Source organism: Balaenoptera borealis (genome assembly GCF_965194805.1).
Source record: "Balaenoptera borealis genome assembly, chromosome: 8".
Lineage (NCBI taxonomy): Eukaryota > Metazoa > Chordata > Mammalia > Artiodactyla > Balaenopteridae > Balaenoptera > Balaenoptera borealis.
The window spans coordinates 31,096,070-31,122,131 of NC_138865.1; the positions used below are offsets into that span (position 1 = coordinate 31,096,070).

The window sequence follows — 26,062 nt, forward strand, 5'->3', positions numbered from 1 at the left end:
TGAATTATTTCCCCCATATAAGTAAAGTGCCAGCTATAGCTAGTAGCTGCTGTCCTCCCTAACTCTACTCCCCAGTGAAAAGAAAAAGGACTGAAGTCTCTGAAAAGGACTGAAGCCAGTGTTAGACATTTCAGCCGCTGTTGATGGTGATTATTTGACGTAAATGATGATATTTGTAGACCCAGGGGTTCAATTTAGTGAGTGTTACACACTCATCCGCACCTTGTTAAATCTCAGTACTTGTAATTTTCTCTAGAAGTCTTCTTTTGTTTCCTTCCCCTGTCAAAAGTGCCCTTCTTGTTGTGAGAATAAAAGATGTATTTCTGGCCCACTCCAGGTGGGGCACACAACTTGAATCACTGTTCTAGGAGTGGTAATCAGGATTTGTTTTTATCCAACAATGTCTCCTCCCTGTTACGTCCTGCATATGTATGAGAGGTCGCTGCCCTTGGTTGGGGGAGCAGATCAAGCCCATTTTGTTGGCCAGCATGGGAGACAAACATGTGCTGTTCATGTAATACCTAGTGCTTGATCTAGGCAAATATATTAGCACCTCAATTTGAAGATTTGTATCAGATTTGAATCCTTTCTTCACTGGAGCAGTGGCTCCTTATGTGCTAAAGTGTTACTGTATCATCTTTAATGAAAGTTTATTAATATGATCCTCTAATAGATATTATCACACAATATTATTCTTTGAAAAGAAAAATAACATACACAGTATAATAGTGAGACACTTGTTGTATAAATTATCCTAACCCAATAACATGATTAACCTTAAGAATTTGGTATAAAAATACATGAATTGCAGAATGGAGGAACTGAACATAATGCTACAACTGCTAAGAAGTATAAAATCGTGAGAATTGATTTAAGTGAATGTCTAATAGTGTGTTTATCCAATGTCTCTTCTCAAGGGTATTGTTTGTCAGAACTCCTGTCATTTCAATGGGCACAGATTCTTTGTAATTATTTGTTAAGTGTCATCAACATATTCTATTGCTATGTGAGCACAGTCAATCTCAAGTAATGCCATGTGTGCTAAGACAATACAGTCCATAAAGAAGTTTTCACCTTGGGTAATATGGACTAAAATCCTGCTACTGTTTTAATTGGTGCAGGCTTCTTTTTGTCTCAATAGTGTGCTTAGTGGTTTTCTAGAGTGAGTCGAATCCTCCAAGTTAATCAGGATTATCCTTGTGAATCTACTGTTTCTTTACGAATTTTCAGATCTTTGGGGAGGAAGAAGAGATATAATCTGAATAAGAAAATGTCAGTATTTTGGTTGATATTTAGATTGAATTACTTATGTCTACCTATTTCTGAAAGGCATTAGACCATATGTAATAGGTTCCTTGGTTTAGGGAGGGAGCCTATCAGAAGATGTGCCCCTAGAGCAGGTGAATGGGGAATCCATTCGTGATTCAGTGAAACCTGTTGGGGAAAATGAGCATAGAATATGGAGAGAGGTATTTAGTAAGCACTGGAGCTTGGACTTGTTGGAAAGAGTCTTCAACAAACGGGTAAACGGACCGTTTTTTTTTTTAAATCATATTTGAATAAACTTCCCAGAAATACTGAGGTCAGAATATTTTTGAAAACTTCGGGAAAACAACATTTTTTCCTCCAAAAAAACTTACAAAGTCCATGTGACAATCACACACACAAGTGACAGGCAAGGCTGGAGCTGTGAGGGTCCTGAAGCTTATGCAACTGGGGGAGACTCTTTAAGCAAACAAACAAACAAAATGACCCTAAAGCCACATTATCAGTGACCCTCCCACGCCTGAAAGCCTGTTCTGGGGAGAAGACTGGAGCTCAAGAATGTCTGCTCCTTTGAGTTGATTTGGAAAAAAACCCCAAATCATTCAAGAGTACTAAATAAAGGACATATTCACTGACAAAAATCTCAATTAACTGAGCAAATTTGAATTTGAATTTTTCCCTTTAAATCAAAACCAGAATTTGAATATAAAAGTATACTTATAAAAGTATAAAAGAGTTCAAACAATTTGGAATGAATAGATCCAGGGTTTACCTGCAATTCTAATTCTAATCCTGAAAAACAAATATGAAATTAACCTCTGGATCTTCTCCCCACTTAACTTTTCAGAGCCTTTAAAGGCTTGGCTTCAACATACAAAGTTCTTCAGAGTAACTTCCAAAGTGTCCCCACTCAATCTGCCTACCTGGGGCCCGTTGCGGTGCTGATTGCTATAGGCTCTGTTGCATCATACTGAATAACTTTTAAAAACTGAATTATTTATGTCTACCTATTTCTGAGAGGCAGGAAACCATACGTAATACGTTCCTTCAAAATATCATACTTGTTTTTTCCAGTTTGAGTTACATGGCACAAGGTTAAAATCTGTGTGCTAATTAAAGTTATACACAACTTGTAAATACTGTAAAAACTAACACAACATTGTAAATCAACTAGACTCCAATGTAAAATAAAAAGTTAAAAAAAGAGAGGGTATGATAGAGTGACCTTTTGACATTATGCAGGAACATTGTTTAATAGGCCCACATGATTGTTTAATTACCTAGAAGAATGCACCCATGTCTGACTTGGTCATTTACCATTTGATTGGAGTTTAGGCGCTGAAATTGATGATTTCTTTTTTTTTTTTTTTCAGGTACATATGGTAACTACAAAGGTTTTATTGCCCTGTAGGACATTGATCAGTTTTTTTGTAACCTAGCAATCTCATTCTAATGTTCTTCTATAAATGCCCGTAAATTCCTAGTTTCTCAAAATGCTCTTTTACTGGATTAGTCATTAATGAGTTTATGATTCTTTGGCATGCATTTGTTCTATATTTGTACGTGTTGTGTTTTTAACTTTTTGAAAATAATGCTTTGACATAGAGATTGCACATGTCTGGTAGGTGTACACATAACCTTGTGTGATAATACATGTGCTTAGTTTGAGTGTTGCTTTACAATAAATTTCCTTTCTGGTTCATTAGAAACTTTACTTTTCAATAATAATATAGGGAGTCTGGCTCGCCATAAAAAATAAAAATATTCTCCTTAGTTTCCAGGTAATGGGTATTTTCAGTGTACTGATTTGAAATAGAATTGAAACATAAAGTACTTGAAATTTTGAGTAGTTTAAAGTTAGAAACTATATAATTTTTATTTAAATATATGCCCGTTTAATGGACCAGTTTAAAAAAAAAACCTCCCTCCAAGGCTGTTAATCACAAATGAAAAAATGATATATTTTATCTAGGCTATGGCTTTTATTAAGTTTTTACTCGGTAGTACATCAGGAAAAGATACTCATGGAGGATGTGCTAGTTATAGCTAACTCATGGAGAGAAACTTGAAAAAAGTTTGTTTTTTAAACTGGCAAATATGATCCTTTCGGATGAGTCATTTTAGGGATATGGTAAATGGTGTATCAGATATTTAAATTTATGTGTTCCTAAGTTGTATCACCTGTGGTTCCATCTCTGGCCTTAGTGGCTGTCACCTGTGGAGAAGGAATTTTTATGCCCCGTGTTCACTGGACCACTGTGGGAGGAAGGGGCTGGTGAACCTTGTTTGGCATCAGTGGCAGTTTCGATAACCTCAGAAGCCACTTAACGCTGTGGCGTAGACCTAGGGTCCCCACATGCTCGTTTCAGTAGCATCTCATTACTTGGGGTGTTCGAGACCCAACAGAGGGTTTCTCTGGAGCTTAGGAGCAAGCAGTGACATTGCTGCTTGGATGATGCAGGAGCGGCCTGCTGCCTTGAGACATAAGACCAGGTGCCACCTGCAGTTCTCAAGGTGGTAATTAGTTTTTATTTTATTTTCTAAATCCTCAGGCAGCCAAAGAGCTTGATAAAGTTTAGCTAAATACACTCTTCCTCGGAGTGGTGAATTGGTGGGAGAAGTGGCAGAATGAACCATGTGTGTGTACGTATGTTTGTGTGTCTTAAGGGAGGCTGGTTGGGTAGAGAGACCTGCTGAAGGAATTAAAAACCACTGTCAATAGCTGTAAGAGAGGCACAGATTGGATTAGGTGACGATCCAGTTACGTGGGATTGAGCTATTTCTTACTTGTTACCATGCAGAACGGATATTCTCCACTTTGGATTTCTGAGCATGTGAGCAATCAGGAAATACAAAGCCATCTGCCCTGACCCAGTTGAAGCCCAGTTGAAACTATTGGCTTCACGTGTCGGAGGGGTTTTGTGTTCTAGGGTATTGCTGTGCCGCCACCGTTAGAACCAGCAGCACTTAACCTGCCTCTGAGGCCTTGCCAGGTCCTGGTTCCTGTTACTACAGTTCTAAGGAATGGCTGGTAGGCTTTTGATTTAAAGGCGGGTAGATATAATAAAGGGAATCTGATTAGCATGCGAAAATAATTCAGTAATTTGATTCAGGTCAAAGAAAGTAATTTTCATATAAACTTCTATTATGGAAGAAAATATTTTAAGAACTGTTAACTATTTTAATGTCTCAGATTTGGCTGATGTAAGAAAAATAATATGTTTCTATAGACATCTGTTCAAATGTTTGGAGATTATCAAAATTAAGGATTTGTCATATAGCTTTACGTTTGCTGTGTCTTTGATGATCAGAAACTTGAGAATAAGGACATTGCTATACACTAAAAGTACACTAAAAGTATAATAATACAACATAAAAAGAAAAATATAGCTGTGTAAAGTCATCAAGCTGGCTAGCTGCTGTGTGTCTGTGATTCTTAGGCTTCTCTGCAACGTTGTGTTAATTCATGGAAGTTTTCTTTTTTTAATTAATTAATTAATTCATTCATTAATTTTTGGCTGTGTTGGGTCTTCATGGCGGCACTGAGGCTACAGGCTTTCTCTAGTTGCGACCAGCGTGGGTTACTCTTTGTTGTGGTGCGCGGACTTCTCATTGAGGTGCCTTCTCTTGTTTCGGAGCATGGGCTCTAGGCGCAAGGGCTTCAGTAGTTGTGGTGCGTGGGCTTAGTTGCTCGGCGGCATGTGGGATCTTCCTGGACTAGGGATCGAACCCGTGTTCCCTGTATTGGCAGGCGGACTCTTAACCACTACTCCACCAGGGAAGTCTCGATTCACAGAAGTTCTGATAGGAAAACCTGTGAGCCTTGACATTTCAGAGCACATCCTTTTCTATGGTGTGAACCATGCCGTCATCGCGAGGGGTTAAAAAATTGGGGGGACTGAAAGAGGATATGTTGACTAGAGTTTAATTAAGGTACGTATAAGAGAGTTTAAGGGAGCAAACGCCAAATTACTCTTTGCTTTCTTAAAGTGACAAGGAACATTTTTGAAAAATATTTTTTCTGGCATAGAACACAGTAGAATTGACAGATCTCAGAGTCAATTACCTATTAGAGGTAAGTCAAATGATCTATTTTGAACTATGGTACAAGGTTAACAAACATAATATTGATTTTCCAGTTTAGAAGAACAAATTTTGGATCATAATTATTTACTATTCTTTTGTCATGATGAACTACTGATCTATTTTAAGAAACCTGAAAACCTGATCTTTGGGAGATTTGCATCGCTATGGACTGATTTCACTTGTTCTTCTTCTAAGTGATAGGATTCATTTGTTGGAAGATAGGCTGCATGTTTGCCTAGGAAAAGTTCCTTTTCCTCATGAATATTGCTGCAAGGTGAAGCAGGAGTGGGAAGATACATCCTGCAGGCTATTGCGCATTTGAGCATGAAAAGGACATATGTTGTATCTTAATCACCATCCCAATTCCCTAGGGATGAGACTGGCTTACCCACCCTCCCAAGGCCTCCTTGCCAACCCCCAGCATCAACATGCCCAGAGCCTTCATGAGCATCTTCTTCCATTTTCTTAGATGGAGGTGATGCCGAATGACTTCCTGGGTTGACTTGCGTGGATTTGGCCAGCCAAAGAGGTGTCCTTCCTCCTTCACTACTTCCTGTGGGATCCATCCCCCTGAGGTCTTCCACTGTTATTCCATTTCCCAGGTGTAAGAGGGACTGAAGTGGGAGGATGGCAGTGAGAATGAAAACGTGACACTGCACACAAAGAACACTTTCAGGACTTAATGGTTGTTTGATTCCATGTGGAATAATAAGAAATGGGAGTGTGAAGGACTGGGGTATTGGCAAGTGACTTCAACAAAACGGGGAATTGTTGGTTCACATCATTGCATTTCAGGCAAGGTTAGATCCAGATGAGGCTGTGCCATCAGGATCAGCCTCTCTTCATGTTTCCGCTCTGTCTTCCCAGTGTGATCTTGATGCTCAGGCAGGAATCTGCTTGGTAGCTCCATGTCCAAGGTCGACCTTCCTAATCACAGTGGTAGAGAGAATGCTTTCCTCTATTTGGACTTTGGTCCTTATTACCCTGAAGCACTAAGCATGTATTTATTTGTTTATTCCCTCAACTCAAGCTCCAAGAAAGCAGAGACTTCCTCTTTCTTTTTTGTTGTTATTCCTACTTCCTAATCCCCAGAGCACAGGATGGTCCTGGAAGACAGTGGGTTCTCAATACATATTTGTTGGATAAGTAAAAAGGTGAATGATTCTCTTTCCCCAAACATCCAGCAAGATCCCCAGATCTGACTTCCACTGTTTTGTCTGTGTTGTGACTGCTCTTATCCAGCTACTGTGACAGGAAAGGTTGGCCCTCATGACCAGTGGTGGAGCCAGGAAGCGATTGCAACTTGATCCTTGACCAGGTGCTTTGACTGCATCACTTTGACAAGAAAGCAAAATGCACAATCCATTTAGGTAATTAGTTTAACATCTATTATGAAAAGCACTAGCTTTCAGGCTCTTACTGGCTTCATAGAACAGATGCTTGGTTACATGTCTCCCTCCTTAATCAGATTTTAAACTTCCTGAAAACAGAATCACGCTTCTTTGTTCCTGCAGTGCTTTGCTGATGGTACTCAGTAAGTACCAAATAAATGGAGAAATTAATATATTTTAAATATGCTACCTTGAAAGTATATAGAATATCTGCAGAATCCCCCTGTGTATTTTATAATCATTTTTTAGGTGGCCTAATAAAAATGAATTTTTATGTGACTATCCCTGAGCTCTCTACTAGCCAACTGATTTGTTCATGGAAAGATCCATTGGCTGATTTTGAGTGTTTTGTTTTCTTCCAGTAGGAAAATGCCTGACATAACTTCTGACCCAAGGCTTTGATAAAAAGCATGGTGCCTGTTCTAAAAGTTGCTGGGAAGCCCTGAGGGAGAGCTTGAAAAGGCCAGGTGTCAGGGGAACTACCAAAGACCAACAAGCAGCAAAGAGGAGGCCTTCTGGCAGGTATTATTAGGCAAGATGACTGTTATCTAGGGAGATCTTGATCAAGTCTGATCTCAGCAAGGCTCCGTATTCAGGAGGAGCCTGAAACAGAGGTGCCTGGGGGCAGTGTGTAATTGGCATTCTCCACAAGCCTGGTTCACAGTGTCTACCTGATACTGGAAGCAGCATCTAATCCAGGTGGGAAAGGCTCACTGCACATCAGGGCAGAGGGCCTGCAGGTGCACAGGTGGCCATTGCACTTCAGTGTAGGTGTCCAGTTGTCTCCTTGACACCCATGAGGCTAAATTCATTTGGGTCACAGCTGCCTCTGGGAGTGAGAACCATGGACTCTGTGTCCAGTAACCTGCAACAACAAGTGGAAGCTCCCATTGTGCTTGCAGACTTGACCCCCTGGTCTAGGGTGAGGAATTTCTGAGTCTGTTTATGGCTGGCCATTATTGTCAACAAAACCTGTTATTATCTTTGAGAAGTTTTATGACTAGCTAGCTCAAAGGCATGACAAAATGCACATGCTATCACTTAAAGACTACCTCTATTTTCAAACAAAGATCGTTCGTATTTTCAGAATTACATAGAAGGGCCCAGTGGAGGTATATAAATGAAAATGATTCCAGCAGCACTCCTTCAAACAGCATAAAACTATAAAAGTCAACAAGATGTACTAACATAATGAGTCACACTTTCAGATAGGCAGTGGAGTGGAGTGGTTATGAAAGGAATGTTTGGATTAGGTTTCTGCTTCCACTGATTAATGCCAGCTGTGTGACCCTGGGTAATTTGCTTATCCTTTCTGTGTCTCAGTTTCCTTGTCCCCAAAAATATAAGTAATAATTATAACCCATCTCATAGACTTGTTATGAAGATTAAAGTAATTAATATATATAAATAATGCCTGGAACATAGTAAGTCCTCAGTGAATTTTAGCCATTACTATTGCTCCTGTTGATCTCAAGTGTAAAATCAGAAATGTGACTTTGGTCCATGACTTTGGGTAGAATAATCAGATAAGCAATTTTAGGGAAAGGCATTTATACTGGGTATTTCCATTATTCAAAGTATTATCACTAATACTGCAAGATTAAGACAATATTACAAAAGAAGAATATTTAAAAATAAGTTTATGTCATGGAATTAGAAACTCTAACAGTACATTGATATGTTTCAGCTTTCTGTAATATTATATCTCTCTAAGCAATAAAGCTTTTCAGATTAAGCTATTTGGATTAAATTGTCACTAGCAACTTTGACTTCTTTCGGTTTTATATATTTTTCCATTAGCTGAAAAGGACTCCCCAGATCAAGACAATATGCTCCTGAAACATATACTGCTTGTTATCTGGCTGTTTTTTATGAAGTATTCTGAGACATATAGTATCTGACCATCAATATGGGTTGTTTGACATTTATGATAGTGAAATGAGTGTTAGTGTCCAAGTCAAACATATTTTGTATGCTTTGCAATGTCATCTCACTTAGAATGGGTATGAAAACTTTGGTGTGGATCCTTGGAAAGAGAGCATTACTGTTTGATTGTGAAAGGTTAGGTTTAGCCCCATCTCTTGAATTTTCTCATGTCCCCTTTTCTTCAGTCATCCCATCACTGACTTATTCAAACCCTCTAAATCTGGCATTTACTATTGTTGTCTTCATGATTTTCCTGTCTCTACCTCACCTCCTTCTGATCCATTTGCTATTCTGCTCCCAGAATAATCTTTCTAAAGACCACTTACCTGATGATATTGCTTTTCTGGGTAAAGATTTTTGAATCTTCCCTCACATCACACACACACACACACACACACACACACACACACACACATTTATTCCTTGAAAGGTCCCTTCCCTTCACTTACTGTTCCTAGTCCCTCCTTTAACTGACCCTAAACTACAACCACCACCTAGCTACACTGGCATTCTTCCATCAGGACTTTCAGTTACCCCTCCCTCTACTTCTGGCACTTTCTCTCCATGTCTTGTCTTCCTGTTGAATATAGTCATCTAGGCTCTTACAGATCCATTTCCAGGAAACATATGCTCACAATAAAAATAAAAACATAAAATGCAAGAGGAAGAATCATCAGAAATAATAAACTACAGAATTAGACCAAAATAAATGTATATATTGAAATAGATTTAGGATATAAAATTTGTTTTATATGTATAAAGAAATAAAAGAGTAGAAGAATGGAAAGAATAAGAGACTATCAAAATGATCAAGTAGAATTGAAAAAGAGTAGTATTGAGAAATGAAAAATGTAATCACTGAAATAAAGAATTTAGTGAATGCTGAAACAGCAGATTAGACACAGGTGAAGAGAGACTCAACAAATTAGAAGACACATTTGAAATAAATAACCAGCATGCAGCACAGAGAGATGAAGAGATGGAAAATATGAAAGCCAGGTTAGGGGACAGGGTAAAGCGATTGATTTTTGTATCTGATCTGAGTTCTAGAAGGAACAGCATGTGGGAAAAAGAAATACTTAAGAGATAATCTATGGGAATTGCCCAGAATTGAAGAGAGTCACCAATGTTTAGATTCAGGAAACCTCTCAAATCCCTAGTGATACAAAGGAAAATAAATTCCCACCCAAAACAACACTTTATATTGGAACTGTAGAACACCAGAATCAAGAGATGTTAAAAGCAGATAAAAGATAAGTATAACAAATAAACAAACAAAATCAGAGACAAGAACTGTTAAAGTTCTGAGAGGGAATAATTACCAACCAAGAATTGTAGACTCATTGACTTTCTTTCTCTTTGAAGAATGAAGGTAAGATAAAGCCATTCACAGAAATATAAAATCAAAGAGCATTTAAGGCCAATTAACCTTCACTAAAGAAGTGTTAATGGATATACTTAGCAAGAAAGAAAATTATTACAGAGGGCAGTTATGAGTACTTATAATCTAGTAGCTAGAAACAAATGGCAGGTCCTCAGGTAGAATCACATATTTGAACAGTAATAAAGCTGTTTGTACAACAACATCTTTATGAAGTTGATGGAATTCAAAGGAAGAAGACAAGATAAATCTAAGTGAACAATTGAAAATATAGTTGGAAAAGGCTTACCAGACTTAAAGCATTCTAAGGTCCCTGCATTATTTTGTTTAATTTTAGGCTTTGTTAAATTGTTAAGCAGAATGCAGTGTAAAATTTTAAGGATGACCACTTAAGAGTAATAAGACATATACATTTCAAACCAGTAGGAAAAATGGAATGGGATGGGGGTAGATTTCAGTCTGTTCAACAGAAAGCAAGAAGAGAGGGGAGGAGAAAATAACTGAGAAAAAGAGACAAATAAGCATAAAATAAAATAAAATGAAGTGATAAGGATATAGAGATTTGAATAAATTATTTCCAACTTTGATTTTGATATATATATAACAGAAAATATTATGCAGGCTTTTCAATTACATGTGGAATATTGACATTTTTACTTAACCATAAAACCAGTTTCAATAAATTTAAAAGAATTAGTAACATAAAAATAAAATTTCTTAAAACTGAAAAGCAATAATGTATCTCACTTATAAAAGCTCATATTGTGCTGAGTTAGATGAATGGAAAACAATAATTTAAAAAAAAATACCTAGAAACATGGTCACATTTTAAACCACCAAAAATAATGATGATATAAACTTATTTGCTATAATGGAATGAGAGCTAGTTTAACTTCAGCAGAGCTGTAATACAAGAAGCAAAAAGAAATATAGAAACAAGTATAAGTTCTGAAGGAAAATAACTTTTTTAAGAGAAACTATTATTTAAACCATCGTAAAACATGAGTGGAGAGGATGAAGAGGGAGACTAAAATCTTGCTAATGTTCTTTGGGACGTAAGTAGAATTTAACCATGGACATTGTTTAAAAATTGAGATAAAGTACTGCGTTATAAATAGAAGGATGATCAGTAGAAAATAAATTAAATGTGATATTTTGTGTGCTTTTCAAAATCATGAAACTGATTTTCCTCCTCAGAAAAAGTCCTGTTTTCTGTTTCATGTTTTAATATGATTGCATGTTTTTTCATTCATTGTTCTTTCATCTGATAGTGAGAATATTCTTGGTTAAACAGTGAAAGTTTGTTTGTACTTTAGAATAGGTGTATGAGGCTGTTTAAGCATGGGGATTTTTTTACCCAATCTATTTTTTTTATAGACTACTGTTGGCTTGCAGAAGCAGACCTGTGAAAACTGTTAAGGATGATGAGTAGCACCACTGGGTGGATTTGGGTGACACAATATAATTCATGTCCTTAACATCTTACTATTATTATACATAGAAACTTTCACCAATTATTGTTGCTGATAAATAACTGAAACATTTTCCTGTAAGTGATTAAAATATTTGTCGATTTCTCAGATTTTTAAATAGAATGAAATTGGATCTTATCATGAATTTTCTATAAAAATCTGGAGTTCCTTTTAGGTTAACAGATTTGTATCTTTTATAAACTAATTTTAAGTTCTAGAATCTTATATAATGCTTATATGTAGTCTTATGTATAATATACATATAGTCAGGTTTACGAAAGAGGAGGCCATTTCCATACCTGGTATAATTCAACAAATTCTGTGAATTTTTAATTTCCACTTGCTGCAGAATTAAAATGTTTCACCTTCTGTTTGACATGAGTGCTGTACACCAGCACAGTTTGGAAGTTTTGTACAGAAAGGGAAAAAAACACCCTCTTCAGAAAAATTTTTAAAGAAATGTTTAGTTGTACCTTGTGAAAATAATACCAAATAGCTATTTTATCTTTTTTTTTTCTTTTTTGCAAATATGGACATTTTTTTTATCATCTTTTTTGGAGTATAATTGCTTTACAATGGTGTGTTAGCTTCTGCTTTATAACAAAGTGAATCAGCTATACGTATACATATATCCCCATATCCCCCATATCTCTTCCCTCTTGCGTCTCCCTCCCTCCCACCCTCCCTATCCTACTCCTCTAGGTGGTCACAAAGCACTGAGCTGATCTCCCTGTGCTATGCGGCTGCTTCCCACCAGCTATCGGTTTTACATTTGGTAGTGTATATATGTCCACGCCACTCTCTCACATTGTCCCAGCTTGCCCTTCCCCCTCCCCGTATCCTCAAGTCCATTCTCTAGTAGGTCTGCGTCTTTTTTCCCGTCTTGCCCCTAGGTTCTTCATGACCATTCTTTTTTTTTTTTTTTTTTAGGTTCCATATAAATGTGTTAGCATACAGTATTTGTTTTTCTTTTTCTGACTTACTTCACTCTGTATGACAGACTCTAGGTCCATCCACCTCACTACAAATACCTCAATTTCGTTTCTTTTTTAGGCTGAATAATATTCCATTGTATATATGTGCCACATCTTCTTTATCCATTCATCTGTCGATGGACACTTAGGTTGCTTCCATGTCCTGGCTATTGTAAATAGAGCTGCAATGAACATTGTGGTACATGACTCTTTTTGAATTATGGTTTTCTCAGGGTATATGTCCAGTAGTGGGATTGCTGGGTCATATGGTAGATCTGTTTTTCGTTTTTTAAGGAACCTCCATACTGTTCTCCATAGTGGCTGTATCAATTTACATTGCAAGAGTGTTCCCTTTTCTCCACACCCTCTCCAGCATTTATTGTTTGTAGATTTTTTTATGATGGCCATTCTGACTGGTGTGAGATGATATCTCATTGTAGTTTTGATTTGCATTTCTCTAATGATTAATGATGTTAAGCATTCTTTCATGTGTTTGTTGGCCATCTGTATATCTTCTTTGGAGAAATGTCTGTTTAGGTCTTCTGCCGATTTTTGGATTGGGTTGTTTGTTTTTTTGATATTGAGCTGCATGAGCTGCTTGTAAATTGTGGAGATTAATCCTTTGTCAGTTGCTTCATTTGCAAATACTTTCTCCCATTCTGAGGGTTGTCTTTTCATCTTGCTTATGGTTTCCTTTGCTGTGCAAAAGCTTTGATGTTTCATTAGGTCCCACTTGTTTATTTTTGTTTTATTTCCATTTCTCTAGGAGGTGGGTCAAAAAGGATCTTGCTGTGATTTATGTCATAGAGTGTTCTGCCTATGTTTTCCTCTAAGAGTTTGATAGTGTCTGGCCTTACATTTAGGTCTTTAATCCATTTTGAGTTTATTTTGTGTATGGTGTTAGGGAGTGTTCTAATTTCATTCTTTTCCACGTAACTGTCCAGTTTTCCCGGCACCACTTATTGAAGAGGCTGTCTTTTCTCCATTGTATATTCTTGCCAACTTTATCAAAAATAAGGTGACCGTATGTGCTTGGGTTTATCTCTAGGCTTTCTATCCTGTTCCATTGATCTATATTTCTGTTTTTGTGCCAGTACCATACTGTCTTGATTACTGTAGCTTTGTAGTATAGTCTGAAGTCAGGGAGCCTGATTCCTCCACCTCCGTTTTTCTTTCTCGAGATTGCTTTGGCTATTTGGGGTCTTTTGTGTTTCCATACAAATTGTGAAATTTTTTGTTCTACATCTGTGAAAAATGCCAGTGGTAGTTTGATAGGGATTGCATTGAATCTGTAGACTGCTTTGGGTAGTATAGTCATTTTCACAATGTTGATGCTTCCAATCCAAGAACATAGTATATCTCTCCATCTATTTGTATCATCTTTAATTTCTTTCAACAGTGTCTTATAGTTTTCTGCATATAGGTCTTTTGTCTCCTTAGGTAGGTTTATTGCTAGGTATTTTATTCTTTTTGTTGCAGTGGTAAATGGGAGTGTTTCCTTAATTTCTCTTTCAGATTTTTCCTCATTAGTGTATAGGAATGCAAGAGATTTCTGTGCATTAATTTTGTATTGTGCTACTTGACCAAATTCATTGAATAGCTCTAGTAGTTTTCTGGGAGCATCTTTAGGATTCTCTATGTATAGTATCATGTTACCTGCAAACAGGGACAGCTTTACTGCTTCTTTTCCGATTCGGATTCGTTTTATTTCTTTTTCTTCTCTGATTGCTGTGGCTATAACTTCCAAAGCTATGTTGAATAATAGTGGTGAGAGTGGGCACCCTTGTCTTGTTCCTGATCTTAGAGGGAATGGTTTCAGTTTTTCATCATTGAGAAAGATGTTGGCTGTGGGTTTGTCATATATGACCTTTATTATGTTGAGGTAGGTTCCCTCTATGCCTACTTTCTGGAGGGTTTTTATCATAAATGGGTGTTGAATTTTGTTGAAAGCTTTTTCTGCATCTATTGAGATGATTATATGGTTTTTATCCTTCAATTTGTTAGTATGGTGTATCACATTGTTTGATTTGCGTATATTGAAGAATCCTTTCATTCCTGGGATTAACCCCACTTGATCGTGGTTTATGATCCTTTTAATGTGCTGTTGGATTCTGTTTGCTGGTATTTTGTTGAGGATTTTTGCATCTATGTTCATCAGTGATATTGGCCTGTAGTTTTCTTTCTTTGTGACATCTTTGTCTGGTTTTGGTATCAGGATGATGGTGGCCTCGTAGAATGAGTTTGGGAGTGTTCCTCCCTCTGCTATATTTTGGAAGAGTTTTAGAAGGATAGGTGTTAGCTCTTCTCTAAATGTTTGATGGAATTCCCCTGTGAAGCCATCTGGTCCTGGGCTTTTGTTTGTTGGAAGATTTTTAATCACAGTGTCAATTTCAATGCTTGTGTTTCGTTTGTTTATATTTTCTATTTCTTCCTGGTTCATCCTTGGAAGGTTGTGCTTTAATAAGAGTTTGTCCATTTCTTCCAGGTTGTCCATTTTATTGGCATAGAGTTGCTTGCAGTAATCTCTCATGATCCTTTGTATTTCTGCATTGTCAGTTGTTACTTCTCCTTTTTCATTTCTAATTCTGTTGGTTTGAGTCTTCTCCCTTTTTTTCTTGATGAGTCTGGCTAATGGTTTATCAATTTTGTTTATCTTCTCAAAGAGCCAGCTTTTAGTTTTATTGATCTTTGCTATTGTTTCCTTCCTTTCTTTTTCATTTATTTCTGATCTGATCTTTATGATTTCTTTCCTTCTGCTAACTTTGGGGTTTTTTTGTTTTTCTTTCTGTAATTGCTTTAGGTGTAAGGTTAGGTTTTTTATTTGAGGTGTTTCTTGTTTCTTGAGGTAGCATTGTATTGCTATAAACTTCCCTCTAGGACTGCTTCTGCTGCATCCCATAGGTTTTTGGTGATCGTGTTTTCATTGTCATTTGTTTCTAGGTATTTTTTGATTTCTTCCTTGATTTCTTCAGTGATCTCTTGGTTATTAAGTAGTGTATTGTTTAGCTTCCATGTGTTTGTATTTCTTACAGATTTTTTCCTGTAATTGATATCTAGTCTCATAGCGTTGTGGTCGGAAAAGATACTTGATATGATTTCAATTTTCTCTAAATTTATCAAGGCTTGATTTGTGACCCAAGATATGATCTATCCTGGAGAATGTTCCATGAGCACTTGAGAAGAAAGTGTATTCTGTTGTTTTTGGATGGGATGTCCTATAAATATCAATTAAGTCCATCTTGTTTAGTGTATCATTTAAAGCTTGTGTTTCCTTATTTATTTTCATTTTGGATGGTCTGTCCGTTGGTGAAAGAGGGGTTTTAAAGTCCCCTACTATGATTGTGTTACTGTTGATTTCCCCTTTTATGGCTGTTAGCATTTGCCTTATGTATTGAGGTGCTCCTATGTTGGGTGCATAAATATTTACAATTTTTATATCTTCTTCTTGGATTGATTCCTTGATCATTATGTAGTGTGCTTCTTTGTCTCTTGTAATAGTCTTTGTTTTCACGTCCAAATAGTTATTTTATCTTTATATCTGTATCTAATGAGATACCTGAGAATGCCCTGCTTTATTCAAGAGTAATCTAATTTTTTATTTACTTGTTCAATATGTGCGTGCACGCATGCGTGTGCATGCGCCCACACACACACACACTTCCTAAAATGATTGGGTTTTCTACTCTTGTAACAGCAGTGGCCTGTATTTTTGAATAAACATGAACAATTAAACATAATGATTGTTTTATGGAAACTTTTTGGTCAGAGACCCAAGATTTCAGTGAACTGTTGCTATTAATAATTAAATAATTTTTAGGTAAACATTACATTAAACAGCAATGCTATATTGTAATAGTGTACCTCAGTAGATTAAAGCTGAAAATATTTACCAGGAATTAATTGTTTTAAAACTTTAGGTGTCATTTGGATCCAAATTCTAAAATATAAAATTTTCCTTTTTCCCCTATATATTTTGTGTATATTCTTGGAACTCTACAAAGAAGTTACTGTCTTGTTTTTTTTCCCCTCTGGCAAAATGAGAAAAGGGGTATTTTATCGAGGGATCATTAACAGGTACTTGTGCTTTGAATGGATTGATTGTACTTGCTGCCTTTAGCTATGAACATCTTTTTGACAACTGTCCCCTGTTGAATATCTTGGAGAAAAGAAGGAAGAGAGGAAAGGAGGATGACAAGGAAGAAGGAGAGGGTGGGAGGAGGAGAGATGGATGGACAAAAGGAAAGTATTTCCAAATTGCAAGACAGCGTATGAATGGAGTTTTATCCTAGTTAGACAAGCTTTTTGAAACTCCCAGTTGATTATTTAAAGCACCAAATACACATTTCTTTGCAATGATGTGTATTCTCTTTTCTCATTCTACCACAAAGCAGTGAATCTTTAGCTTTGGAATATGTTGATTATTTTATTTTAAATGTTTTCCAATGAAAATGCCCAACTTACCAAACAGTGTAAAAATTTCTTGTGTAACTTAAATCTTGTCATAAAATTTTAACAATTGTTATAGTATTTATGGATCAAATATTATAGTATAGGTGTTATTTTTTTGTTAAATTTTGTAAATTTTTAAAGTTACATGGACTTTTAGAAGAAGCACACCTGTAAATATAAAGGAACATCTAACCCTTTCATGTTCATCACAGGTTTTTAAAAAATTTGTGCAGCAGTTTTTAACTCTTCTACAATCATATAATACAGAAAGAAATACATAATTTTGTCTCCAATTTTTAGTGGAGAAAATTGAAGGATAAAAAAAATCTCTAAAGTTTCAAAATAAATTATTCACTCAAAAAATATTTATTAGGGGGCTTCCCTGGTGGCGCAGTGGTTGAGAATCTGCCTGCCAATGCAGGGGACACGGGTTCGAGCCCTGCTCTGGGAGGATCCCACATGCCGCGGAGCAACAAAGCCTGTGAGCCACAACTACTGAGCCTGCGCGTCTGGAGCCTGCGCTCCACAACAAGAGAGGCCGCGATAGTGAGAGGCCTGTGCACCGCGATGAAGAGTGGCCCCCGCTTGCCGCAACTAGAGAAAGCCCTCGCACGGAAACGAAGACCCAACACAGTCAAAAATAAATTTAAAAAAAAAAAATTTATTAGGTCCTTGCTCCATGAAGCAACTTATATAGCAGCAACATTTGTAGAAGAAAATTATGTGATTTTGGCAATTACAGTAATTTGGTAATTCACGTGAACAATGTATGAACAGAAAAATATAAAATTGCACACTTTTTTATTGAGTAAATTTGACTTGTAACATTGCATATGTTTAAGGTATACAGTATGTTACTTTGATACATTTATATATTGTTAATGTGATTGCTGAAGTAATATCACATTATATAATTATAATACACATGATCACGTTATATAATTATAGTACAGTATTACTGTCTATTTATTATACTGTTCATTAGATCTTCATGGCTCATTTACCAGTTCTTACAAGTTTGTGCCCTTAAAGACCATCCCTCTTGTCCCTGTCCCTGGTAACCACCGTTTTATTCTGTTTTTCACAGGTTTAACTTTTAGATTTCACATGTAAGTGACATCATACAGTACTTGTCTTTCTCTATCTGACTTACTCTCTTAGCATAATGTTGTAGCAAATGGGAGGATCTCTTCCCTTCTCATGGCTGAATAACATTCCACGGTGTATGTATACCACATATTTTTTTACCCATTCATCCACTGATGGTCTTTTGGGTTGTTTCCGTATCTTGGCTATTGTGAGTAATGCTGTGCTAAACATGGGAGTGCGTATATTTTGTCAAAATCCTATTTTCATTTTCTTTGGTTGTATACCCAGAAGTGGAATACCTGGAGTATATGATAGATCTACTTTTAATTTTTTGAGGAGCTTCCATCTTGCTTTCTATAGTTGTTAGACTAATTTACATTCCCACATCTTCACCAGCATCTGTTGGTCCTTGTCTTCTAGATGATAGCCATTCTCACAGGTGTGAGGTAATGTTTCACTGTGATTTTGATTTGCAGTCCACTTAGGATTAGTGATGTTGAGCATCTTTTCATGTGTCTCTTGGCCATTTTGATGTCCTTTTCGGAGAAATGACTATTTACTTCTTCTTCCCATCTTTTAACCAGATTGTTTGTTGTTTGTTATTGAGTTGACTGAGTTCCTTATATATTTTGGATATTAATCACTTATTCGATAAATGGTTTGCAAAATTTTTCTCCCATTCTGTAGGGTGTCTTTTCATTTTGTTAATTAATTTATTCTTTTGATGTGCAGAAGCTCTTGAGTTTGATGTAGTCCCATGTTTTGATTATTTTCTTTTATTGTTTGTTCTTTTGGCATCATGCCCACCAAATGATTGCCAAGACCAATATCAATAAACTTCTCCCCTAACATTTTCTTTTAGGATTCTTATGGCATCAGGTCTTATGTTTAAGTCTTTGACCCATTTTGAGTTAATTATTGTGAGTGGTGTGAGATAGGGGTCTACTTTCAGTGTTCTGCATATGTTTCTCCAATTTTTCCAGCACCATTTGTTGAAGAGGCTGTCCTTTCTCCACCGGGTATTCTTGGCTTCCTTGTTGAATACTAGTTGACCGTATATGCCAGGGTTTAATTCTGGGCTCTCTATTCTGTTCCGTTGGTCAATTTGTCTTTTTTCCCCCCAAGTACAATACTGTTTTTCTACTATGGTTTTGTGGTATAGCTTGAAATCCAGAAGTGTGGTATCTCTGGCTTTGCTCTTTTCTCTCAAGATTGCTTTGGCTGTTCGAGGTCTTTTGTGGTTCCACACACATTTTAGGATTGTTTCTTCTATTTCTGTGAAGAATGCCTTCGGTATTTTGGTGAGGACTATGTTCAATTTGTTGATGGCTTTAGAACTATTGATATTTTAACAATATTAACTCTTTGGATCCATGAACATTTGTTTGTGTCTTCAATTTCTTTGATTTTGTTTGTGTCTTTCCATTTGTTGGTGTCCTTGATTTCTTTCAGCAGTTTTGCAGTTCTAATTGTACAGATCTTCCACTTCCTTGGTTAAATTTATTCCTAAGTATTTTATTGTTTTTGATGCTATTGTGAAAGGGATGGTTTTCTTTATTTCTTTCTCAGATGCTTTATCATTAGTGTAGAGGAATGAAATTGAGTTCTGTACGTTGACTTTGTATCCTGCCAATTTACTGAAATTGTTGATTAATTTCAATAGTTTTTTGGCTGATTCTTTGGGATTTTCTATATATTCAATCATATCATCAGCAAATACTGACAGTTTTACTTTTTCATTTCTGATTTGGATCTATTTTCTTTCTTTGTCTTGCATAATTGCTCTAGCTAGGACTTCCAGTACTATATTGAAGAAGAATAGTGAGACTGGGCATCCTTGCCTTGTTCCTGGTCTCAGAGGAAACACTTTCCATTTCTCTCCATCAGGTATAATGTTACCCTTGTGTTTGTTATACATGGCCTTTATGTTGAAGTATGTTCCTTCTATACCCAGTCTGTTAAGGGTTTTTATTATGAAAGGATGTTGTTTTATGTCAAATGCTTTTTCTTTCTCTATTGAAAAGATCATGTGATTTTTATTTTTTCTTTTATTGATGTGATGTGTTGGATTTATTGATTTGCATATGTTGACCCATCCTTTCATCCTAGGAGTAAATTCCGCTTGGTCATCGTATATACTTCTATTAATGTGTTCTTGAATTTGGTTTGCTAATATTTTGTTGACAATTTTTGCACCTATGTTCATCAGGGATGTTGGTCTATAGTTTGCTTTTCTTGTGGTATCCTTATCTGGCTTTGGTATCAAGGTAATGCTGGCCTCATAGAACAAGTTTGGAAGTGTTTTCTCCCCCTCAATATTTTGAAAGAGTTTGAGGAGGATTGGTAGTACTTCTTTCAATGTTTGGTAGAATTATCCAGGGGAGTTTTCTGGTCCTGGAGTTTTCTGTGTTGGGAATTTTTAAATGACTGATACAGTGTCTTTACTCATTATTGGTCTGTTCCTACTTTCTATTTCTTCCTGATTCAGTCATGGTAGGTTGTGTGTTTCTAGAAATGTATCCATTTCTTTTAGGTTGTATAATCCATTGGCATATAATTGTTCATAGTAGTCTCTTATGATTCTATGTATTTCTGTAGTATCAGTTGTAATGTCTTCTCTTTTCATCTCTAATTTTATTTATTTGACTCTTCTTTTTTTTCCTGAGTCTAACTAAAGGTTTGTCAATGTTGTTTATCTTTTTGAAGAAACATTTTGTAGCTTCCTTGATCCTTTCTATTGTTTTTCTGGTTTCTATTTCATTTATTTGCATTCTGATACTTACTATTTCCTTAGTTCTGCTAACTTTGGGCTTAATTTTTTCTTCTTTTTCTAGTTCCTTGAGGTATAAAGTTAGGTTGTTTACTTGAGATTTTTCTAACATCTTAATGTATTTATTGCTATAAACTTTCCACCCAGATCTGCTTTTGCTGCATGCCATGATATTTGATATGTTGTGTTTTCATTTTCATTTGTTTTGAGATATTTTTTATTTCCTTTTTGATTTCTTCTTTGACACAATGGTTGTTTAGACGTGTGTTTACTTTCCACATGTTTGTAGATCTTCTCATCTTTCTCTTGTTGTGGACTTCTAGTTTCATACCAATTGTGGTCACAGAAGATAGCTGATATGATTTCAGTCTTCTTAAGTTTGCTAAGATTTGTTTTGTGACCTATCATATGATCCAGCCTGAATGTTCTATGTGCACTTGAGAAGAATGTGTGTTCTGCTACTGTTGGATGGAATATTCTATATGTGTCTATTAAATCCATTTGTTCTAAGGTGTGGTTCAAATCCAACGTTTCTTTGTTGATTTTCTGTCAAGACAATCTATCCATTGCTGATAGTGGGGTATTGAAATTCCTGCAATTACTGCATTGTTGTCTATTTGTTCCTTAATATCTATTATTACATACTTGTATATTTCAGTGATCAGGTTTTGGGAACGTACATATTTATTATTGTTATATCTTCTTGATGTAGTGACCCCTGTACTGACCTTCTTTGTCTCTTCTTACCTTTTTTGGCTTGAAGTGTGTTTTGTCTGATACAAGGATGGCTATACCCACCTTCTTTTCGTTTCTATTTGCTTGGAATATCATCTTCCATCCTTTCACTTTGAGCCTATGTGCCTTTAGAGCTGAAATGAGTCTTCTGTAGAGAGCATAGAGTTGGACCTTGTTTTTTCAGCCATCCACCCACTATGTGCCTTTTGATCGGTGAGTTCAATCTGCTTACATTTAGGGGTGATTATTGATATGTAAGAATTTACTATTGCCATTTTATCTTTTGCCTTCTGCTTATTTTGTCTCTCTTTTGTTCCTTTTTTCTTCTCTTTCTGTCTGCCCTTATAAGTTGGTGGTTTTCCATGGTGATTTGCTCACTCTCCCCTTTTTTATGTTTATGTTTCTGCTCTAGATTTTTGCTTGTGGTTACTATGAAGTTTACATGAAACATCCTACAGGTAAAATAGCCCCTTTCCTGCTGATGCCAGTTTATCTTCATTCACCTATAAAGGTTTCATCTGCTTACTCTTCCCCTTTTCTATTTTTAATGTTAGAAATGATCTCTATGCTGTGATTTCATTACCAAGTTGTAGTATCTATAGCTATTTTTAATGCTCTTTTCCTTTAACCATTATATTATAGTTAAGAATTTAATATACTGTTCTAGAAAAGATTTACAGTATTCTAATTATGAGTATTTATCATCTTAATCAGAGTTTTGTGTACTTTTGTCTTTTTGTTTCAGCTTGAAGAGCTCCTTTCAACATTTCTCATAAGGCAGGTCTAGTGGTGGTAAACTCCCTCAGCTTTAGTTTGTCTGGGAAAGGCTTTAATTCTCCTTTATATCTGAAGGATAACTGCCACATATTCTTAGATGGAAATTTTTCTCTTTCAATATTTTGAATATGTCATTCCACTATCTATCTCCTGACCTTCAAAGTTTCTGCTGAGAAATCTACTGTAGCCTAATGGGGGTACCTCTGTAGGTTGCTGTCTTTTTTTTTTTTTTCCCCTGGCTGCCTTTAAAATTGCTTCTTTATAATTGAATTTTGACAGCTTCATTAAAATGTGTTTTGGAGGTCTTTCTGTGATGAGATAACAAGATATTCTGTTAGCTTCGTGGATCTGTATATTCATCCCTTCCCCAGATTTGGGCATTTCTCAGCTATTATTTCTTTAAATAAACTCTGTCCCCTTCCCACTCTCTTCTCCTTCTGGGATGCCCATTATTCTTACGTTTCCCTTTCCAATAGAATCAGATATTTCTCATAGGCTTCACTTTTTAAAAATCTTAGCTCTCTCTTTTCTTCCACCTGAATTATTTCTATATTTCTATCCTTGAGCTTGCTAATTCCTCTTCTACCTGATTTGCTCTATTTCCAGTGCATTGTAATGCATTCTTTATCTCATTTATTGAGTTCTTCAGCTCCCGAAATCTGTCTGATTCTTTTTTAGAATTTTAATCTCTTTGGTAAAGTATTCCTTGTGCTTGTTATTTTCATTCCTAATATCATTGCATTGCCTTTATGAGTTTTCTATTGAATTTCTTCATAACAGCTATTTAAAACTCTTTATCAGTTAGATCACAATATTCCATACCTTTGGGTTTGGCTACTGGAAAATTGTCTTGCTTATTTTTGCGATACCCTATTACCATGATTCCCTAAATAAAAAATGGAACACCATTTTTATTTAGGTAAGACTTTGTTTACTTTGATCCTAAGAATGCAACAGGTTGGCAGTTAGGAGCCTTCCTTTCCAGAAGGTGGCGCTATGGCACAAGTTTTTGGTTTCTCTTACCAGCGTTAACTAGCGGCTTCTAAGATTGGGAACCCACACAGTTAAAACAAAACAAAACAAAAACAACAACAACAAAAACAACGCGTGGTGGCAGAATGTGGGCGCAGGGGGGAGGTGTGTGTACTTAGCACTTGGGGTTTTGTGGGTGTCCATGGCCTGGTAGAGGTATCCTCAAGTTGGGATGGGGGCGGTGTCCTGGGGGTCCTTGGGTGGCTGGTCCCCTTGCCTCCAGGGGCAGACAGCAGGAGACATTTTACTTCAGTTCTCTTTGTCTGTCTACTTACCTTTCCTTTCCCTCTGCCCATTCACTGCAGTCTCTCCTCAGAGAGAGCAACTGGTCCCGCCAGCTGTAACACACGTGGCTGGGTAGACTTCCAGTCACTGCCTTCATCCTCCAGCTCCTCTGCCAGAAAGGTGGTGCTGGCTCGCTGCCAGAACAGCAGCCGCCTTCTGTGCTGTCACAGCCTCCTGCCACCAGCTCTGCAGCCACTTACCTCAATCCCTGCTACCTACTCCATGGTCCAATCCACCCACTTTGGATGCACAGGTGGATGGATCTCTTGGATGTCGTTGTATGCTGTGGATAGGTGCTTTTTTTTTTTTTTTCTGGTTATGGACGTCCTAATAGTTGTAAATCAAAGGAGAGAGAGAAAAAAGGAACGATTCACACTATCATGATACTGACGTCACCCCAAAACTGCATATTTCATTGCTCTGTGACTATTTCAACAATTTGAGTAAGTTGTGTGGAATATTAGACTTTGCCCCTTAAATGGATATTTCAGATTTATATACAAGCAAGGAAGTTTTCCAGTTAATGAGCTATGGATAGTGAAAGTCTTTTTAAACTAAATATTTAAAGTAATATCAATACTAATATGAGTCAACAGCTGAGTTTCCCAAGTGCATCTTTCTGGGCACTAGCGTGATAGGGCTTCAGATTTTTGAAAGTATGTCTTTTACACTGCCCAACTCTCCAATTCTGGTTTAATAACCACAGAACCTAATACAGATACCAGGGCTACTCATATGAAAACTGCAATTTAGTGCACACTCCTGGTGGCCACGTTGAGGGTCTCTCCTGGCACAGTTGAGGTTTTCATCCACTGCAGAGATCTCTCAGCTCCTGTCCCGAGTGTTGTACATTTCCTTCTCTGAAGAACAGAATGTGTCTGCCTTAAGTACACAAATAAATCCTCTCACTAAATCAGAATTTCAGGGGCAGGGATGGGGAATTGCCCCTTGGGTATCAGTGTCTGAAAAACTGCTGTGTCTATTTCTCCCCTGAATTTCATTGCACAAAATTATACAATCTTGATAAATCTAGAGATGGTACTTCTAACACAGACATGTTCTCATCTTTCCATTTGTGAATTATTTTTGAAAAATATCTGAGTGTGTTGGATTGCTGAATTTTACTGACATGCCCTGTTTAAGCAGGAATGAGAATGCCTTCTGAAATGAATACTTCATTGGCAGTCCCTTCCTATTAGTGAGAACCCCTCTTCTCTATCTATATTTTCCTGGGTCCCACTATCACATACCTACCCCACACCCAGCCTGGAAATTAAGACCGCATGATTTTTCTGTTAGGATGAACTTGGCTGTTTCAATGTTTTAAGCTCAATATATGTCAGGGTTGAAATATAACTTAGATATGGAGATTTAAGAAAGTTGCTCTCGGACTTGTGATCAATTTAATTCAGCAAACATTTATCAAATGCTTACCATGTGCCAGGCACTGTGATGGAAGCTGAAGAAATAAAGATAAATAGTGGTTCTTTAAAAAAAAAAAAAGTGCTGTTCCTGTATGAGAAGCAGTATGATTCATTAAACTGGCACAAGTTATAATTTTAGAAACACTCCCACCACTTGGAATCTGTTCCTCTTGTCGAATATAATTTTTCAGCAGTCATGAGTGAATAATAATTGGGATAATTAAAATTGACCTTTAAAACAGATCTAAATCGTTTTCTGCTTAGGGTGCTGAAGCAGGACAATCCATGAAAAACTACAGCCATTCTCCCTCCAGATATTTGATTCCTCTGAAGGCTGGTAGAGTCACACACCCTTGCACGATTTTAAAACCATGAAGGGATAGAACTAAGTTTTATAAATGGGCTCCAGGATGTATAACTGGGGAAAAAAAACCCTGAAAGTTTCTCTTCTTTCTCAGTAAGTTATTTAAATCATAGCACTTATTTTTAAGTGAATACTCAGGGTAGTTGATAAAGAGAAAGGCCCCCTGCCCTTTTTTAAAAATAAACTTTATTTTTTGAGCAGTTTTAGGTTTATGTAAAATTGAGCAGAAAGTACAGAGATTTCCCATATACCCCCTTCCCTCACACATGCTTAGCCTCTGCCATTACCAGCATCCTTCTCCAGAGTGGTGTTGATACTTTTTTTAGTTTACAATTGGTGAACCTGTGCTGACACATGATAGTCAGCCCAAGTCCATAGTTGATGTTTCCCTCTCGGTGTTGTACATTCTGTGGGTTTGGACAAATGTATAATGACATGTATCCAGCATTATATTATTGTACAGAATAGTTTCACTGCTCTTAAAATCCCTTGTGTTCCTCTTATTCATTCCTCTCTCCCATCTAAACACTGGCAACCACTGATCATTTTACTGGCTTCACACTTCTGTTTTTTCCAGAATATCATATAGCTAGAATCGTATGGTATGTAGCCTTTAAAGACTGGCTTCTTTCACTTAGTAA

General features: G+C 36.7%; 1 protein-coding gene across 9 annotated transcripts in view; it reads left to right on the forward strand.

The window, feature by feature from the left end:
• Positions 1 to 5,204: 5,204 nt before the first annotated feature.
• LOC309633750 (contactin-associated protein-like 3) overlaps positions 5,205 to 26,062 on the forward strand; it is an 87,043-nt gene continuing 66,185 nt past the window's right edge. For 2 of the 9 annotated variants that reach the window (XM_082403002.1, XM_082403003.1), the window contains exon 1: positions 19,280 to 21,997. In XM_082403002.1, coding sequence (XP_082259128.1) covers positions 21,982 to 21,997 — 16 coding nt within the window. In that variant the 5' untranslated portion in view covers positions 19,280 to 21,981. Of the gene's footprint in view, positions 5,882 to 18,265; positions 21,998 to 26,062 lie in introns of those variants that run through there. The other 7 variants (XM_082403008.1, XM_082403009.1, XR_014247708.1 and 4 more) reach the window with 6 other exon arrangements.